The sequence below is a fragment of the Pseudophryne corroboree genome, chromosome 1 (genome assembly GCF_028390025.1).
Source record: "Pseudophryne corroboree isolate aPseCor3 chromosome 1, aPseCor3.hap2, whole genome shotgun sequence".
Classification (NCBI taxonomy): Eukaryota; Metazoa; Chordata; class Amphibia; order Anura; family Myobatrachidae; genus Pseudophryne; species Pseudophryne corroboree.
In genome coordinates, this window is record NC_086444.1 from 689,314,492 (window position 1) to 689,334,424 (window position 19,933).

Here is a 19,933-nt window from a genome sequence, read left to right on the forward strand (position 1 = left end):
AAAATTCATGAAGCTGTAAAACTGATTTATGCGCTTTTGTGTATTTTTTCTCAGAAATTAAAAATGCGGTGGACAATTGCAAAAAAATTCCCAACACTAATCAGAAGGACACAGATGGGGATGGTGTAGGAGATGTATGTGACAGCTGTCCCACTATTTGGAACCCAGACCAGGTAGACTACAGTGACCAGACAACAGAACTAAAGAAAGTATATTGTAATTAGGGATATGGCCCTATGGTCGTTTTTAAATTACAAGTATTAAAATTGTATTTGTAGAGTTTTCAAAACAATTCTGTAAGTTTTCACTGTCTATGTATTTAGAGAGACAGTGGGACTGATAGTGTAGGGAGTGTATTATTATGCTTCATGTATATGGCGCCACATGGGATCCGCAGCGTCCAGTTACAGAGTACATAAACAAATAAGCAAAACAAGAAAACAGTGACGTAAAATTCAAGACAATCTAGGACAAGTACAGGGTATATAAACATAGCTACGTCAACAGATCACACGGAAATAAGTATCAGGGTGTCAGAAAACCGATGGATTTGGTGCTGTCGAATGCAGTATTGGAAAGAAGATAGGTTAAGTAAGAGACGGAAAATCACACACTTATGTGGCTCTGGCCATATACACACACACAGCCCGCACTGGTCTCGGCTCCTCCCATTTTCAGTATGGACCCTTGAACATTTTATGCCCCAGGACCATGCAGCCCTTAATTCCCCCCCCCCCCCCCTCATTTATTATACTAATAGCAGTGTAAAAAGCTTGTTTTAAAAAGTAAAGCTCCATCATCAAACTTTTAAGGAACAAATATTGTCAGACACAGGCCATTATCATCATTATTTATTATTATTATTAATAATAGTTTTTATATAGTGATTACAAATATTACAAAGCACTTTACAGAGAATATTTAAACTACTGTATATTTACTACATACTTGTCTGCTCTCCCAGAAGTTGTGGGAGATACCCGCAATTGTGGGCAGTCCCAGTACCCCCAGAAGAGTAGGCTGTCCTCCTGCAACCTTCTCAATTCCTAATGAAGTGGGCACTACTGGGAGGATCATGCCATGATTCGTGGGTCGCTTGTAAGGAGGTGGGGCCAGTATGATACTTTTCTATGTAAATCACGTCATATTAGCCCCACCCCTCACAAGCGACCTAATGACACGTATTGCTGGAACCTCCAGTCAGCTCCATCTTTCCTCTGAGCTTCTACTGGAGGAGACAGCTATAAAGTATGATTTACTAATCACTCACATCAGGGTTCATTTTTCGTCAGAAGACAATTAAGCTAATACTAATTCTATGATGTGTGGGATGTAAAGAGAGAACCCAGAGGAAACCCACACAAGTATGAGGAGAACATACAAACTTCACACAGATAGGACCCTATAAACCATAAGCATTGTAAAACAGCAATTCTAATCTCTATGCTACCATGATGTACTGTGCTACTATATGTACTTTCAGTTATAAACAGAAACCATTGCAAACTCTGCAGAGTGCCATTTAATCGTAGGCATCATATAACAAACAATTTCCTCTACAAAACTGTTATAATGTAATGATGGAACAGGTGAGAGTCAGGCAGATGTCTGCTTCTGGAGAGTGAATGTAGATTTTTACTCTGATTTCTGTTTCTCTCTCAGTCAGATGCAGATGACGACTTAGTAGGAGATCAGTGTGATACCAATAAAGATCAGTAAGTATACAAAAAGTATGCACCTATGATTAATGGGAACGATATATTTAATAACACATTTTTACACATTAGACATCAAAATGTTTGAATCAAATGACCTATATTCTTCATCATCAAAAGCATTCACCTACTGTAATATACCTACAGATGTGTCATTATACACTGTTGCCATTCAGCTTGCATTGCTATAGCATTGCAAACGCATTTCCCAGCATTTACTGACAGTGCGCGTTCACCGGCCGGAAAATGCATTCACATCGCAGTGATGCGAACGCCTCTGCCTGTCAATCAGGCAGAGGCGTTCGCATCACTGCGATGTGAATTAATTTTCCGGCCGGAGAATGTGCACTGTCAGTAAATGCTGAGAAATGCGTTCGCAAGTTTGCGGGGTCGTGACGTGGTGTTGCGGGTGTGTCGACTCAGCGTTGCAGGGGCATGCCGCCAGAAATGTGGACGGGTTCGGAGTGGCTGTGTGACGTTACACCTACAAGTCTAGAAATGTGTCAAGTGTTGCAGAGTTATGTGAATCCACTTTGCTAGAGTTATACTAGTAACAGTGCTGATGATTGCATAGAATTATACTGCATCATGCTATCATTGGCTGCTGCTGTCCTACTCTGCAGCTTCTGGATCTCAATAGGATTGGCGCAATAAGGGCCTGATTCTGAGTTAGACACATGGGCATCCGTGTGTGTGTCTTTTGCCGATCACATGTCTGTGACTCTAACCAAATACCACTACAAGCCCCTCCCTGGTGTACAGCTGTGCCCCTGGATGTGCAAGGACTGAGATGCCCACTTTGAGCATCTTTAGACTCAGAAATACCACTTGGTGAGTCTTTAGATGACTCCATCAGTCAATCCATTGAAACTTTCACCAGTCCTATGGTAGGTGCATCCAGGGGCGTCACTGCCCCTGATTACACCCAGTGCGGGCGGAAAATGCAGTCACTGAGTAAGAGCCGGAATTTTGTCACCCTCGACGGGTGACACCTGGGTGTGGCTCCCACCTCCCTATGACGCCAGCCCATAGCATGTAACTCTGAATAAGACTCTTCTCACTATTGGACAAAAGAGAAGTCTTGCAAGGTGGCATAGAGTGGTTGGTCCAATAGAAAAGCTGCAGTTGCAGATAGACAAGTAGATGAGTTAAGTAGATGCATATAATATACGTGCCATGTTTAAAACTGTGATTGCAGGGCCTAATTCAGATCTGTTCGCTCGCTAGCTATTTTTTGCAGCGCTGTGAACAGATAGTCGCCGCCTATAGGGGAGTGTATTTAAGCTTTGCAAGTGTGCGAACGCATGTGCAGCCGCCCTGCACAAAAACAGCTTGTGCAGTTTCTGATTAGGTCTGACCTTACTCAGCCGCTGCAATCACTTTAGCCTATTCGAGCCCGGAATTGACGTCAGACACCTGCCCTGCAAACGCTTTGACACGCCTGCGTTTTTCCAACAACTCCAAGAAAACGGTCAGTTGCCACCCAAAAACGCCCTCTTCCTATCAATCTCCTTGCGAACGGCTGTGTGAATGGTTTCTTCGCTAGAACCAGTGCACAACAACAATCCGTTTGTAACCGTACGGTGCGCCTGCACATTGTGGTGCATGCGCAGTAGTTACCTGATCGCTGCGCAGCGAAAAACGCTAGCAAGCGAACAGATCTGAATTAGGCCCGAAGTGTGTAACTGTACTGACACAATATTTAATGCACATACTGCAACTGGTTTTAAGAAAACATTATATTGTTATTTTTTATGGTGTTTTGTATTTGTAATTATTTTGCAATGTATTTGTAATTTTATAAATGATCTTTTATAATGATAGAGATGGTGATGGCCACCAGGACACACGTGACAACTGTCCATCAGATATTAATAGTTCACAGCTGGACACTGACAAGGATGGCCTAGGAGATGAGTGTGATGATGATGATGATAATGATGGCATTCCTGATACTGCACCACCCGGTCCAGATAACTGCAGACTTGTGCCTAATCCAGATCAGGCTGATTCAAATGGTAAATAATGCCTATACAATTCATGATGTTGTTGGCTTCTGTTTCTCTCCTGAGTCCTGCCCCTCTGTTTCTTACCCTTCATCACTGACACAGGGGGGAGAGTCAGAGGTCATACCAACTGTCACAACATGATAACCTAATTGTTATCAGTGGTCAGTTTTATTATATAATGACTTATCTTTCTAATGTGTGCATCCTAAGGATCATTTATTGGTTGATTTTATGTTTTTTTGTCAATCTCTGTTTTCTTTGTATCTCCGATATGAAGGTTTGCAAATGATTGACTTTATCATCGCTATAGCTATTCAATCCATAGGTGTAGCAAGGGTTGTTCTGGTGGAGCGCAAGCTCTGGCCGCCTAAAAAGTTAGAAGCCCACCCGTCACCCCCTCCTTCCGGCGGGCCATTGTACTGGCAGCCGCAGAGCAGGAGGAGAAGCAGAAGGGGAGCACACGGACTCGGACTCAGAGACTAGGTAGGGAACAGGGTATGCCAGAGGTGACAGCAGGAGACAGTGCCAGATTAACAATGGGGCGGATGGAGCTGCAGCTCCAGACCCCCCATTGCAAATAGGACCACAAGATCCTGTCATCACCAGCAGCTCACTCACCTCCCGACTGCCCAGTCACATCCACCCAGAGCCGGCCAGCTGAAGTCCCAACCACCCCGGGGCTTACCCAAAACTAGCTGCCCCTGTCTGTATGTGCCTGAGGCTCCGCCCCCAGACCCTCCTGAGGCTCCGCCCCCAGACCCTCCTGAGGCTCCACCCCCATCCTAACACGAGGCTCCGTCCCCACATCTGATATGTCACTGGCAGCAGTGGCAGGCTGTCACTGGCAGCACATACGTTTTTTCGCTTTTACAGTGCCTGGTGTGGAGCAGCACATACTGTTATAGTACAGAGCAAAGTAGGTGCTGCGGTGGTGTCATAATGTCAATGTCAATACATACATATATTATGTAAGAGGACAGGGAGCATAAGTTATATAAATATATTACAAAAGGGGGGGGACGGGCAGCTTACAACATAATTAAATATGTAAGGGGAGGGCATGTGACAAATTACACATTAATTAAGCATAAAAGGGGACAGGTTGCACACATTATTTATACCCCTTTCAGACATCAGACGGGTCTAGCACGCCGACAAATTCCTGGGTCTGATCTCCATGACCCTGGTGGGGAGAAGGGTCACAAACGTTTGCATTCAGACATACCAAAATCCCGGGTTGATGCGCATTCACCTGCATCAACCCGGGATTTTGATGCATGTCTGAAAAGGAGTGAAGGCAGGTGGCATATAAGAATTAAATACTGTATAAATATTTCTTTATAGGGAAAGTAAACAATCATAAAATTGGTTTATGTTGTTTGGGATGTTATGTGCCCGGTGGTCTGGAGACTGCCGATCACAATACTGATGCCTGCATCCCGCCCCCTCACAATCCCGACAGTCTGCATGCCGAGTAACAGGGACTATTCCCACTCGTGTGTCCACAACACCCATATAGAGGGAATAGAACCTGTGGCGGGCGCAGGTTCATTGCGCTCGCCCCCCGAAACAACCCCCCTCCACCGGCCATCTAATAGCCAGGATCTCGGCGTCAATATGGTGACCGGTAGTCACACGAACCCAACCCATGTTGTTTAACCCCAGGTATTGGCACAGTTTTGGTATGCCTATGGGGCAGTCTAACTGCATGGTTACACATTATGTGTTTCTTCTACAAGTTTTATAGTGATTTTCTTGAAACAATGGTTGTTATTGCTGTGGGTAATGTAGTATGTGCTTGGTATTGCTCTTATGTCATAAAATGGAGCGTGTGTTGATAATCTGAAAGTGTATTATAGAGGGGCGGAGTGCTCTCCTATTGCAGGTCATTTATGTGTCATAAAATTATAGATGACTCCATTTATTCACAGAACTGAGGGTGTGGGTTTGATTCCCACCATAACTGTGGTTACTCTGCTTTCCTCCCACAGGTTAATTGGCCCCCGACATAAATTAACTAACTCTAGTGGGTAAGTATGTGTACATGTGGTAGGCAGTGACCTGTAGTGAGGTGAGGCAGTGCCTCTCCTGTCATACTAACATATACACCAGAGATTTGAGTATATAAAGTATATGAAACATGCAAAGAATATATTATAAATATCTTCCTTGTATTATTCTAATCGTTATTATAGTCAAAACTCTGGAGTAAAAAGTCTTTGGCAGGTGAGGCAGTGCCCCTACCTACTTTGTCCACACATCTCTGATCAAAACTCACCAAATTTCCTTCAGTTTATGCTGGTGCACCTGTGTATAATGCCTATATGTATATACCGCTGCACCTGTGTATAATACCCACATGTATATACCGCTGCACCTGTGTATAATGCCCACATGTGTATACTGCTGCACCTGTGTATAATACCCACATGTATATACCACTGCACCTGTGTATAATACCCACATATATATACCGCTGCACCTGTGTATAATGCCCACATGTGTATACTGCTGCACCGGTGTATAATACCCACATGTATATACCGCTGCACCTGTGTATAATACCCACATGTATATACCGCTGCACCTGTGTATAATACCCACATGTATATACCGCTGCACCTGTGTATAATACCCACATGTATATACCACTGCACCTGTCTATAATGCCCACATGTATAAACCGCTGCAACTGTGTATAATGCCTGCATGTATATGGGTGTCATGGACACCCACGAGTGGGAATAGTCCCTATAAGTCAGCATGCTGACTGTCACCATTTCTAGCGGTCAGGATTCCGGTGTTGGTATCCTGACCGCCGGCATCCTGACTGCCGGTAACGTGATTACATCCCATATATACTGCTGCACCAGTGTATAATACCCACATGAACCCTTGGGCTCATTTATTGTGTTTAAATCTGGCTCTGGTACTAGCTAGTGTCTCCTCAGCCATTTATCTCACCACACATGAGGGATGGAGCTGAGTGATGTAGGAGAGGAGGGGCTGGAGTGTAAGGGAAGGAACAGGTGATGGAGAGGAGGGGCCAGAGTGTAAGGGAAGGAGCAGAGTGATGGAGGAGAGGAGAGGCCGGAGTGAGAGGGAAGGAACAGGTGATGGAGGAGAGGAGGAGCCAGAGTGTGAGGGAAAGAGCAGAGTGATGGAGGAGAGGAGGGACCGGAGTGTGAGGGAAGGAACATGTGATGGAGGAGAGAAGGGGCCGGAGTGGGAGGAGTGTCAGTGTAGAGGAGCTAGAAGGGGGCAGTCACCAGCACTGTAAAGAAGATTGAGAGCACAGTCTGAAGTTAAGTAGTTAAGGCTAATAATAACATGTGTGATCCTGTACTGGGAGTGGAGGGGTATGTGGGTCACAAGGCAAAGTCTCAACTTGGCACCCCCCATCTTTTTATATGCCATCAGACCATCCAGATGCACCCAGTATGCCTTCAGACTCATATGCCAGTATATGTCATTACACTCTTCAATATGCCCCTTATATACCATTAGATCCAGTTAGATTTGCCATCATGATCCCGCCCCCTCAGACTCCACCCCCCTATTTAGGTCTGCTTCAGAAATTTCCCTGACTGGTTTTCCATCCCAATCTGCCCCCGCCTCCAAGGATGTCAGAGCAGAGCTGGTGTGCAAAACCTGGTGAGTTGCAGCACACACCAGGCCCGGGGGTTTCATTTAAGTGGTGTCTATGTCAGTAAGTTTATCTCTGTTTTGTGTGTGTGTCAGTAAGTGATGTCTGTGTCAGTAAGTTTCTGTGTTGTCTGTGTCAGTAAGTAGCATCTGTCAGTAAGTGTGTGTGTCAGTAAATTTATCTGTGTTGTGTTTGTCAGTAAGTGGTGTCTGAGTCAGTATGTTTGTGTCAGTAAGTGGTATCGGTCTTTATGTGGTGTCTGCAGGGACATAACTACACGTGTGACAGGTGTGCCTGGCACACAGCGCAGTCGCCCTGTGGGTGCAACTGGCCGTATCCCCGTTCCAGCAGCATTGTAATGAGTCAAACTGACTCATTAGATGCTGCCGGAGCGAGAAGAGGAGTAGCAGCTCTGGAAGCAGGGGAGAAGGAGGAGGAGGGAGGGGGACTCGGGAGCTGCAGCAGCGCACTGTAATTGGTGGTGTGGCTGCTGCCCCTCTCCTTCCACTGCGCTTCCTTCATCGCAGCATTCACAGCGGCGGCGGCCAGCCTGTGTAAAGGAGAGGGACAGCTGCAGCAGCGCCGCCACCAATTACAGTGCGTTGGTGCGGCTTCCGAGTCCCCCTCTCTCCTCCTCCTCCCCTGCCCTGTATCTGCCAGCAGCTGCACTGAGGAGCCTGACTGCCTGAGCCAGCGGGGAGAGAGTAAGTATCTATCTATCTACAGTATATATCTGTCTATTTATCCATGGCCATAACTAGGTGGCAGACAACACATATGCCTGTTTTAAATGTGTAAAAGGTGGACTCTATCTGCCGTAATGTGTAAAAAGGGGACGCTGTCTGCCGTAATGTGTAAAAGGAGGATGCTGTCAGCCATAATGTGTAAAAAGGGGGACTGGCTGCAGTAATGTGTAAAAAGGGGACGCTGTCTGCCGTAATGTGTAAAAAGGGGACGCTGTCTGCTGTAATGTGTAAAAGAGGGACGCTGTCTGCCATAATGTGTAAAAAGGGGCACTCTGTCTGACGTAATGTGTATAAAGGGGACGCTGTTTGCCGTAATGTGTATAAAGGGGACGCTGTCTATTGTATAAAGTGTAAAAAGGGGACGCTGTCTTCCGTAATGTGTAAAAAGGGGGCGCTGTCTGCCGTAATGTGTAAAAAGGAGACACTGCCTGCTGTAATGTGTAAAAGTGGAATAAGTGGAATCTGTGTCAGTAAGGGGTGTTTATGTCAGTAAATGTCTTTGTGCCAGTAAGTGGAATCTGTATTAGTAAAGGGTGTCTGTGTCAGTAAGTGGTGTTTGTGCCTGTGTGTTTGTATCAGAAAGTTGTCTCTGTGTCCGTAAGGGGTATCTGTCAGTAAGTGGTGTTTGTTTCATTAAATGTGTGTATCAGTAAGTGTTTGTCAGTAAGGTGTCATTGGTGTGTGTGTCTATCAGTGTGTTTGTGTCAGTAAGTGGAATCTGTATTAGTAAGGGTTGTATGTGTTGGTAAGTGGTGTCTATCAGTAAGTGTCAGCAACTGGTGTCTGTGTCGGTAAGTGTGTCCCAGGAGCCTTTGGTTCCGTGACTGCTCTGTATTGCCACCATCTTTTCTAATCTTTCCACATATGTTCTGTCTTGCCCCATCATTGATCCCCTTTAGACCTCTCCACCTTTCCAGCTCGCTCTGTTACATGGGGGTCACTGCGATGCTCCCTGTATGATATGGTGGTCACTAGTGCTTTGTATTACATGGTGGTCCCACAGTTTTTCTTGTTACAATTAACTATTAAATGGTAGAAGGTAGGCACTAGCTATGACCTCCATGGAGATAGCCACACTCATGGCACAGGCCACACCCCACATTTAGACCACAGACATACCACACATATCACATCACTAGTCACACCACCACAGCACTTGTTACACCTCCTTCCTAGGCACACAATGGGCCCTTCATAAATTTCAGTTCCAGGCCCATGTGGACCTTTATCTGGCACTGGCAGGAGACACTGACAGTCGACACATGCCGGAGCTCTGCCCACCCTCTTTATGTGTCTCCCTGTCTACTTGTAGCTGTGCAGCAGGATTATTTCTGCCCTGCAGAACCACTTTTTTCCACCATTACTGCTGATGGAGGGACCTGGGTCCACTAACCCCCTCCCCCCCAACTCCCTGAGTATACCTGTGCTGTGATTGGTGGCGGTGCCATCTTCCCGGTGATATCTTCGGAAAGATGGTGTCGCACATAGAAAGCAAACACTTTGGCACTGTGCCAAAGTCTTTGCTCTGTATTTGCCATCGTCATCTTTCCAAATGTAATTAAAGGACGTAGTTGCGCCTACTTTATTGAGCCATGACCCCACCCTTTTACTGGGGCCCGGCGTGGCTCTCTACGCCCCTGACTTCAGATGCTGCAGCAGCTCTCTCTGGCCTAGCTGCTGCAGCACCTCTCTCTGCCCTGGCTTCTGCAGAACCTCTCTCTGCTCCGGCGGCTGCAGTGCCTCTCTCTGCCCCAGCTGCTGTTGCAGCATCTCTCAGTACAGTAGCTGCTGCAGCACCTCTTTCTACCCTGGCTCTTGCAGCACGTCTCTCTGCCCCGGCTGCTGCAGCACTTCTTTCCACCCCTCAGGCTGCTGCGGTGCAGATCTTTCTGCCCCTCAGGCCGCTGTGGCAAAGCTCTCTCTGCCCCTCAGACAATTCTGGGACATTATTTTCATTGAAGAAAAGTGGGATTATCAGGTCTGGGATGGCAGTTCTCGGGTATTATTTTCATTGAGGCATTGGGAGATTATTAAATCGAGAGGGTGCAATTTTGGCTCATTATTTTCATTCACAGATTGCGGGGCTTATCAGGTCTGTGGAGGTTTTATTTTCATTGAGAAATTGGGGGGTTGTGAAGGCAGGTCAGTGGGGGCATATATAATGTTTTTTATTTATTTTAATTAAACAAGTAAATAGTTAAAAATGATCCTACCAGTATATTTTTGTCTTGTGGAAGGAAACCCACGCAAGCACAGGAAGAATATACAAACTCCATACAGTTAGGGCCATGGGGGGAATCGAACCCATGACCTTAGTGCTGTGCCCCTATATTGTTGTTGCAAGCTTTCAGCATGCACTGACCCTATTTTAAACATGAGGGGCAACCAAAGGAAACTTTCACCCTGAAATTCACAAGGTCTAGAACTGTCCGTGTCTCCAACTTATTGTTTCTTTTCAAATGTAACATGCCACCACATGTTGGCTAGGCCCCCAATTCAGTGTAGGGGAGAGGGGCATCAAAACATACCCTTGCTCTGGTCACCATGGCTCCTAGCTACACCTGAGCCCAGTGCTGGATTAAGAACAGTCACCCATGTGTCCCCACACATAGTTACATCAGGGGCAGGGCGCAGGCTTTGACATATTTCAGGTGACATCATCAGTGCCAGAGTCTACAGTGCATGGGCAGGTCTCCAAAAAAATGACTGCCGCAGGACTTGCACACTGTGCCAGAGTCTCTAGCACTCAGAGCGCTAACAGCGCTGCTGCCGGCTACGGGACAGGAGAGGAGGAGGCAGTGGTGACACCCGGTGCGCACCCTTCGTATCCCAGCGCGCAGAGGGGTGCGCGCACGGCAAAAGGGGACGTGGCCGCTAAAAAAGGGGGTGTGGCCTCGCGGGTCGTCACTCCGGGGGCGTGCCCAGCATCTCCGGAGATGCTGGGCTGTACTGGGCTGCCCCCGGAGACTGTCTGCAGCGCTGTCGGCTCCTCTGCTATGACAGGAGCTGGGTGCTGTAGCAGACTTTCCCACTGCAGCGCTCGGCTCCTGTCAACTGCGGAGGAGCCCACAGTGTGGTGTCAGCCCTTCTAGGCATCACACCCTGGTGCGGGCCGCATCCCCCGCACCTGGCTTGTGACGCCACTGGGAGGACTCCCACACCCGGAGACTGCACACGGGTCCCCTCCTATCTAGATACGCCCCTGTGGAGACATTATGTATATCTGGCAATATACTGGAGACATTATGTGTATCTGGCACTATACTGGAGACAATATGTGTAAGGAACACTACTGTGGCTGTTATGTGTGAGGCTGCTAATTGTGTGTGTAGAGGGGGTGTGAAAATATATTTATTTATAGTTTGAGAATATGAAGTTGCGAGGCCACGCCCACTTTTCCAGGAGCACACGTGCCTTCGGCGCACGGATGGGGGGGCGCTTTGACATTTTCTCTCTGAGTGCTAGTAGGCCTGGAGCCGGCCCTGACTGCATATGTCACCTCAGTCAACTGTTTCGCCTTCACTGCTCTTCCCCTGCTCTATCCCAAACTGGTTGCATCACACAGACAATATGTAATTGTTACAGGTTGAGTATCCCATATCCAAATATTCCGAAATACAGGATTTTTTGAGTGAGAGTGAAACCTTTGTTTTCTGATGGCTCAATGTACACAAACTTTGTTTAATACACAAAGTTATTAAAAATATTGTATTAAATGACCTTCAGGCTGTGTGTATAAGTTGTATATGAAACATAAATGAATTGTGTGAATGTACGTACACACACTTTGTTTAATGCACAAAGTTATTAAAAATATTGGCTAAAATGACCTTCAGGCTGTGTGTATATAGGCCCTCATTCCGAGTCGTTCGCTCGGTAATTTTCTTCGCATCGCAGTGAAATTCCGCTTAGTACGCATGCGCAATATTCGCACTGCGACTGCGCCAAGTAATTTTACAATGAAGATAGTATTTTTACTCACGGCTTTTTCTTCGCTCTGGCGAACGTAGTGTGATTGACAGGAAATGGGTGTTACTGGGCGGAAACACGGCGTTTTCGGGGCGTGTGGATAAAAACGCTACCGTTTCCGGAAAAAACGCAGGAGTGGCCGGAGAAACGGGGGAGTGTCTGGGCGAACGCTGGGTGTGTTTATGACGTCAAACCAGGAACGACAAGCACTGAACTGAACGCAGATGCCGAGTAAGTCTGAAGCTACTCTGAAACTGCTAAGTAGTTTGTAATCGCAATATTGCGAATACATCGGTCGCAATTTTAAGAAGCTAAGATACACTCCCAGTAGGCGTAGGCTTAGCGTGAGCAACTCTGCTAAATTCGCCTTGCGAGCGATCAACTCGGAATGAGGGCCATAGTGTATATGAAACCTAAATGCATTCTGTGCTTAGACTTGGGTCCCATCACCATGATATCTCATTACGGTATGCAATAATTCCAAAGTACAGAAAAATCTGATATCCAAAATACCTGTGGTTCCAAGCATTTTGGATAAGATATACTCAACCTGTAGTTTATTTGCTGCGATTCAGTGCAATTTCCTCACTTGCAGTACGATGTTAATGAGTAATCCCTAACTTTTTGTTCCATTTTTCATTTTCTCTTGCTGGGTTTTCTGTGCTAGATTCCCATGTATTCCATCAAACTATATACAATGAGGGTGTTGGTGGTATAATTACTAATTACTCTCTAACTCTATATAGGCAATGGTATTGGGGATGCATGTGAAGGTGATTTCGACAAGGATTTGGTAATTGATATATCTGATGCTTGCCCTGAAAATGCTGAGATCACGCTGACAGACTTCAGGGATTTCCAGACCGTTGTTTTAGACCCAGAGGGAGATGCACAAATCGATCCAAACTGGATTGTCCTAAATGAGGTACTAACGCATCATTTTCTATTTTGAAGCTGAAAAAAATCTAAACACATACAATACTGTACATAGGGGGTCATTCCGAGTTGTTCGCTCGTTATGTTTTTCTCGCAATGGAGCGATTAGTCGCTAATGCGCATGCGCAATGTCCGCACTGCGACTGCGCCAAGTAAATTTGCTACGCAGTTAGGTATTTTACTCACGGCATTACGAGGTTTTTTCTTCGTTCTGGTGATTGTAATGTGATTGACAGGAAGTGGGTGTTTCTGGGCGGAAACTGGCCGTTTTATGGGATTGTGTGAAAAAACGCTACCGTTTCTGGGAAAAACGCGGGAGTGGCTGGAGAAACGGAGGAGTGTCTGGGCGAATCTAAACACATACAATACTGTACATAGGGGGTCATTCCGAGTTGTTAGCTCATGTTTTTCTCGCAATGGAGCGATTAGTCGCTAATGCGCATGCGCAATGTCCGCACTGCGACTGCGCCAAGTAAATTTGCTACGCAGTTAGGTATTTTACTCACGGCATTACGAGGTTTTTTCTTCGTTCTGGTGATCGTAATGTGATTGACAGGAAGTGGGTGTTTCTGGGCGGAAACTGGCCGTTTTATGGGATTGTGTGAAAAAACGCTACCGTTTCTGGGAAAAACGCGGGAGTGGCTGGAGAAATGGAGGAGTGTCTGGGCGAATGCTGGGTGTGTTTGTGACGTCAAACCAGGAACGACAAGCACTGAACTGATCGCACTGGCAGAGTAAGTCTCGAGCTACTCAGAAACTGCATAGAAGAAGTCTTTTCGCAATATTGCGAATCTTTCGTTCGCAATTTTACTATGCTAAGATTCACTCCCAGTAGGCGGCGGCTTAGCGTGTGCAAAGCTGCTAAAAGTAGCTTGCGAGCGAACAACTCGGAATGACCCCCATAGTGTCACTTACTGTACCTTGCTTGCTCATTTGCTGAATATTAATTTCCTCTAATTTGGTAGTAATGATGGGAATGGTGGCAAAGCTCTCTCACCAACAAGTTTGGCTAGAGAAAGTGGGTGGGGCGACGTCCAAACAAGAAATGGATTGGCTTATTGTGAAGGTTGTCTGCCACTGTAAAAACTAGAGATGAGCGGGTTCGGTTCCCTGAGAACCGAACTTTTCTACCCGAGCCCGGATCCGAGTCCGGCTCGGGTTTTCCCACCTGACTCGGAAACTAGAACGAGGCAAAACGTCATCATTCCGCTGTCTGATTCTCGCGGGTTTTGGATTCCATATAAGGAGCCGCGCGTCTCCGCCATTTTCACTCCGGCAGTGGAGAGTGTAGCGAGAGGATGTGTCTCCGTTGTCCGTGTCTGTGCATGAGGGAACGTGGGGTGGCGATTCCAGTGCTGTCTTGTACTGCTCAGTCCAGTGTAGTGTCTTATGCTGCATCAGTCCAGTCACAGTGGTGGTGTCCTCTGCTGCCATATGTCCAGTGTAACTGTATAAGTCCAGTCCAGTGGTGCTGTGATGTGCTGCATCAGTCCAGTGGTGGTGTCTTGTGCTGCATCAGTCCAGTCACAGTGGTGGTGTCCTCTGCTGCCATATGTCCAGTACTGCTGTATACGTCCAGTCCATTGCAGTGGTGCTGTGTTGTCCTGCATCAGTCCAGTGGTGGTTTCCCTGTGCTGCCGTATATGTCCAGTGATACTGCCGTATATGTCCAGTGATACTGCCGTATATGTTCATTGATACTGCCGTATATGTCCAGTGATACTGCCGTATATGACCAGCAGTACTGCCGTATAAATCCAGTCCAGTCATACTGCCATATAAGTCCAGTGGTTCTGCCGTATATGTCCAGTGATACTGCCGTATACAGATGGGTCCTCCGTTATCTTAAATGTCTCTGTGCCTAGACGGAGGTTTAGTCATGCCTAGGCGATAGCTTAGGTTGCTGAGTTTAATCACGGACAGGCACGTTGAGTCGTGAGCATGCAATACACATCTCCACCACTGGGTGGCTAATGCTCCACTAATCCAGTACTTTAGTTTGAATAGCGGCAGATTGATCTACAGTACAAGCTCTGGCAAATGGTCAGTGACGACTGTAATGTGAATATACAGTTCGGTACTGCATAGTGTACACGCAGATGGTGACCAATGGTCAGACGAAGAGAGTTAAAAAAAAAAAAAAAGTTTATTCTGACGCAAACGAACGTGTTAAAACACTTGTGTATGCAGATGCAACTAATGTATGATCGCTTGTGTATGCAGACGCAACAAATGTGTGAAAGGAATAATGTAGCTCATTGACTTTTAAGTATGTACAGTGCACTAAATACCGTGTTTTGCAATATGAGCGTCCGATGGGAAGGAATCGCTGCTTGCATTACCTTGTGTAACTTCCATGCAGCAACGTGGGTGAGCAAGCAGTGAAGGCTCCTGCCTCCCACGCTGAGAGTCCCGGGTTCGATTCCCAAAGTGCCAATCTAAATTTTTTGTTTCCCCTGACATTCACTTTATTAGTGTTTTTTTTCTTTGTAAAACATTCAATGAAATGGTGCACACAGGTTTCACATAAATCAGAGTAAGTCTGCAGGAGCAACTCATTCCACTATATAAAATACACAGCGGTAATGAGCACCCGTAGACATACAGTAAATATAAATTAATATATTTTGACGCAACTGTTTGAGCAACACAGTACTGTAGATCGTCGGCGTTAGAGAATCTGTGTTGTAATTTATACAACTCGGTAATTTACTAAGAATTTGTATTCTCAATCACTGCCGACAATAGCCAAACACTGCTGGGAAAGCATAGAATTCGTAAAAAAAAGGAGCTTTCAAATAGACCTGCTTTTGCTGGCGTGTTCAGATAGTCATGCACGGATCAGTGAGATCCGTGCATGCTTCTCTGTGTAAAAGGGTCAGAAATAGTTAAAAATGTCCCAAAAAAATTTGCGTGGGTTTCCCCCTCCTAAGCATAACCAGCCTCGGGCTCCTTGAGCCGGTTCTGGTAGTTTAAATACCGTGGAAAAATTGACTGGGGTCCCCCTGTATTTAGACAACCATCACCGGGCTCTTGGGCCGGCTCTGGTTCCAAAAATTCGGGGGACAAAAGACGTAGGGGTCCCCGTATTTTTAAAACCAGCACCGGGCTCCACTAACCGAGAAGATAATGCCACAGCCGGGGACACATTTATGTAGGTCCCTGCAGCCGTGGCATTACCCCCCCAACTAGTTACCCCTGGTTGGGGTACCCTAGGGGAGTGGGGATTCCTTAATTCAAGGGGTCCCCCCTCCAGGCACCCGAGGGCCAGAGGTGAAGCCCCCCCCATCCCTGGGCAGTGGATAGCCTTTTTGTGTGTAAAAAATAGAATATTGTCTTTTGTTTTAGAACTACAACTGCTTGGAATGTACAGCGGTGTGTAATATTTCTAAGTATAATGAAGAGAGGTAAAAGCTCCTCCCTAAGTTCCTGGATGCCAAATCACCATCCTTAGGATCTCTGTACAGTATGTTCTATTTGAGTACTAAATAGCACAAACAGCTTGTAATGTTCCTGGATGCCAAATCACCATCCTTAGTATCTCTGTACTGTATGTTCCGTTTGAGTACTAAATAGCACAAACTTCTTGGAACGTACAGCGGCAAGTGTAATATTTCTAAGTATAATGGAGAGAGATAAAAGCTCCTCCCTAAGTTCCTGGATGCCAAATCACCGTCCTTAGTATCTCTGTACTGTATGTTCTATTTGAGTACTAAATAGCATGAACAGTTTGTAACATACAGCGGCAAGTGTAATATTTCTAAGTATAATGGAGAGATAAAAGCTCCTCCCTACGTTCCTGGATGCCAAATCACCGTCCTTAGTATCTCTGTACAGTATGTTCTATTTGAGTACTAAATAGCACAAACTTCTTGGAACGTACAGCGGCAAGTGTTATATTTCTAAGTATAATGGAGATAGGTAAAAGCTCCTCCCTAAGTTTCTGGATGCCAAATCACCGTCCTTAGTATCTCTGTACAGTATGTTCTATTTGAGTCGTAAATAGCACGAACTTCTTGGAACGTACAGCGGCAAGTGTAATATTTCTAAGTATAATGGAGAGAGATAAAAGCTCCTCCCTAAGTTCCTGGATGCCAAATCACCGTCCTTAGTATCTCTGTACAGTATGTTCTATTTGAGTACTAAATAGCACGAACAGCTTGTAACATACAGCGGCAAGTGTTATATTTCTACATATAATGGAGAGAGATAAAAGCTCCTCACTAAGTTCCTGGATGCCAAATTACCATGCTTAGCATTTTTGTACAGTATTTTCTATCTAGCCAGAAACCCTGCATCCCGTGCAAGCTGGGCGGACAACTGGAGGGGACCTGACACACGGTTGCTTGCCGTTTACCTTTGCAGTGTCACATAAACTAGTGGTTGATGTGCCCCAAAAGCCAAGAGTCTCCTCTTTTGTATGGTACCAGTCCTGAGTCTCTGGGACACCCAGAACCAGAGATACAATGGACCCATTTTCCCATAGACTATATTGGGCCCGTTAATTTAGACCCACCATGGGTTCCAACGCTTGCCATGAGCCTTGTGGGGGTCACAGAAACTTGGTATCCTCCGGTAGCTAATTGTCTCCCCTTCCATTCCAACCTGATTCTGAGCCAATTGGAGCCTCAGAACCGGAGATATTAAGCTTTAAGCCCATTTTAATTTAATTCAATTTAATAGCACACCTAAACCGAACGTCAATGGACCATTGCTTTAACACGTTCGTTTGTGCCTGTCCACACTACTTTTATTTATTGATTTATTGGTTTCTTATTTTGGGTCCCGACAGACAATTAATATTTTCAACAGCGTCTCGGACCTCTGTTGGTTAATCCCCACCTCACCCTTCCCCTTTATGCTGGGACTCGGATGCTCATATTGCAAAACACTGTATTTTCCACAGCCTACCCCATCCCACCGCCTTCCCCTACCCCCATCATTGTGTTATGCCGGACATAACACAATGAAGCCCGGCCGGATCAGTGAGATCCGTGCAGGACTTCATCGTGTGCAGTATTAATAGAGTTAAGAGTGTTAAAAAAAATTGGACAGGGGTTCCCCGTATTTAGCCAACCAGCATCGGGCTTTGCGTCCGGTCCTGGTTCCAAAAATACGGGGAACAAAAGATGTAGGGGTCCCCCGTATTTTTAAAACCAGCACCGAGCTCCACTAGCCAGAGAGATAATGCCACAGCTGGTGGACACTTTTATACTGGTCCCTGCGGCCGTGGCATTACCCCCCCCCCAACTAGTCACCCATAGCCGGGGTACCCTGGGGGAGTGGGGACCCCTTAAATTAAGGGGTCCCCCCTCCAGGCACCTAAAGACCAGGGGTGAGGCCCGAGGCTGTCCACCCCATTCCTGCGCAGTGGATGGGGGGCTGATAGCCTTTGTTTGTGTAAAATAAAGAATTTTTTGTTGTTGTAGAACTACAAGTTCCAGCAAGCCTGGTGCTGGTTGTCTAAATACAGGGGGACCCCAGTCAATTTTCCCCCGGTATTTAAACTACCAGGACTGGCTCAAAGAGCCCGAGGCTGGTTATGCTTAGGATGGGGACCCCACGCAATTTTTTTTGACATTTTTAACTATTTTTGACCCTTTTCCACAGAGAAGCATGCACGGATCTCACTGATCCGTGCATGACTATCTGAACACGCCAGCAAAAAGCAGGTCTATTTGAAATCTATTTTTTTTTTCGAATTCTATGCTTTCCCGGTGATTGAGAATACAAATTCTTAGTAAATTACCGAGTTGTATAAAGTGTAACACAGATTCTCTAATGCCGCCGATCTATAGTACTGTGTTGCTCGAAAAGTTAGTTACGTCAGAATACACTAATTTATACTGTATATACTGGTATGTCTACAGGTGCTCATTACCGCTGTGTATTTTATATAGCATAATGAGTCGCTCCTGCAGATTTACCCTGATTTATGTGAAACCTGTGTGCACCCTTCCATTGAATGTTTTACAATGGATTACACAGAAAAAAAAACTAATACAGTGAGTGTCAGGGGGAAAAAACAAAAAAATATAGATTGGCACTTTGGGAATCGAACCCGGGACCCTCAGCGTGGCAGATGGGAGCCTTCACCGCTAGCCCACGTCGCTGCATAGAAGATACACAAGTTCATGTGTAAAAGTAATGCAAGCAGTGATACCTTCCCATTGGTGTTTGTTTATGCAGTTAGGGGACTCGGACCAAGGGCGTATCTACCATAGGTGCAGGCAGTGCAGCTGCTGTGGGGCCCAGAGCTGAGATGGGCCCACCTTCCCTGTCAAAGTTACATGTATTATATAAATTTTTCACCATTGAGTGGTACGTAGGAGTCCTTTCAAACTTTTTCCTTGGGGCCCGCAATATATCTGGATATGCCCCTGGACCTACTTATTGTAGTGTGGTATAAAATGAACTGAGGGCATTTAAATGTTATATAATATGAACCAGGGGACTGTAATGTGGCACAATATGAATGGGGAGCACTTTTATCATAATGTAAATTGGGGATACTGTGCGGCATAATGTGTACTGGCAGCTCTGAAATGTGACATAGGGTGAACTTAATCACTACTACGATTCAGAAAAAAAACTAGGGCCCTACTATGGGGCATAACATAAAATAAAGTTTTACTATGGTTCAGAAAATGAACTAGGGCACTATTATAGGACATAAAATTAACAACTACTGCAGAGAAGTGTCTCTCTAGAAGCATTGGGACAGGGGCACCTTCAAAATGTTGCTATGGGGCCCACAAAGTTCTGGCTACGCCCCTGACTCGGACGCTCATTTAGTGCACTGTACATACTTTAAAGTCAATAAGCTACATTATTCCTTTCACACGTTAGTTGCGTCTGCATACCCAAGTGTTTTAACACTTTCAATTGCGTCTGTGTAAACTATTCACACAG

At 45.9% G+C, this 19,933-nt stretch overlaps 1 protein-coding gene across 3 annotated transcripts in view; it reads left to right on the forward strand.

Moving 5' to 3' along the window:
• The window catches only part of COMP (cartilage oligomeric matrix protein), a 284,919-nt gene that overhangs the window by 145,070 nt on the left and 119,916 nt on the right, over positions 1-19,933 (forward strand). For all 3 annotated transcript variants that reach the window (XM_063914764.1, XM_063914765.1, XM_063914766.1), the window contains 4 exons: positions 55-173; positions 1,663-1,715; positions 3,540-3,733; positions 12,832-13,010. In XM_063914764.1, the coding sequence (XP_063770834.1) occupies positions 55-173; positions 1,663-1,715; positions 3,540-3,733; positions 12,832-13,010 (545 nt within the window). The remainder of the gene's footprint in view (positions 1-54; positions 174-1,662; positions 1,716-3,539; positions 3,734-12,831; positions 13,011-19,933) is intronic.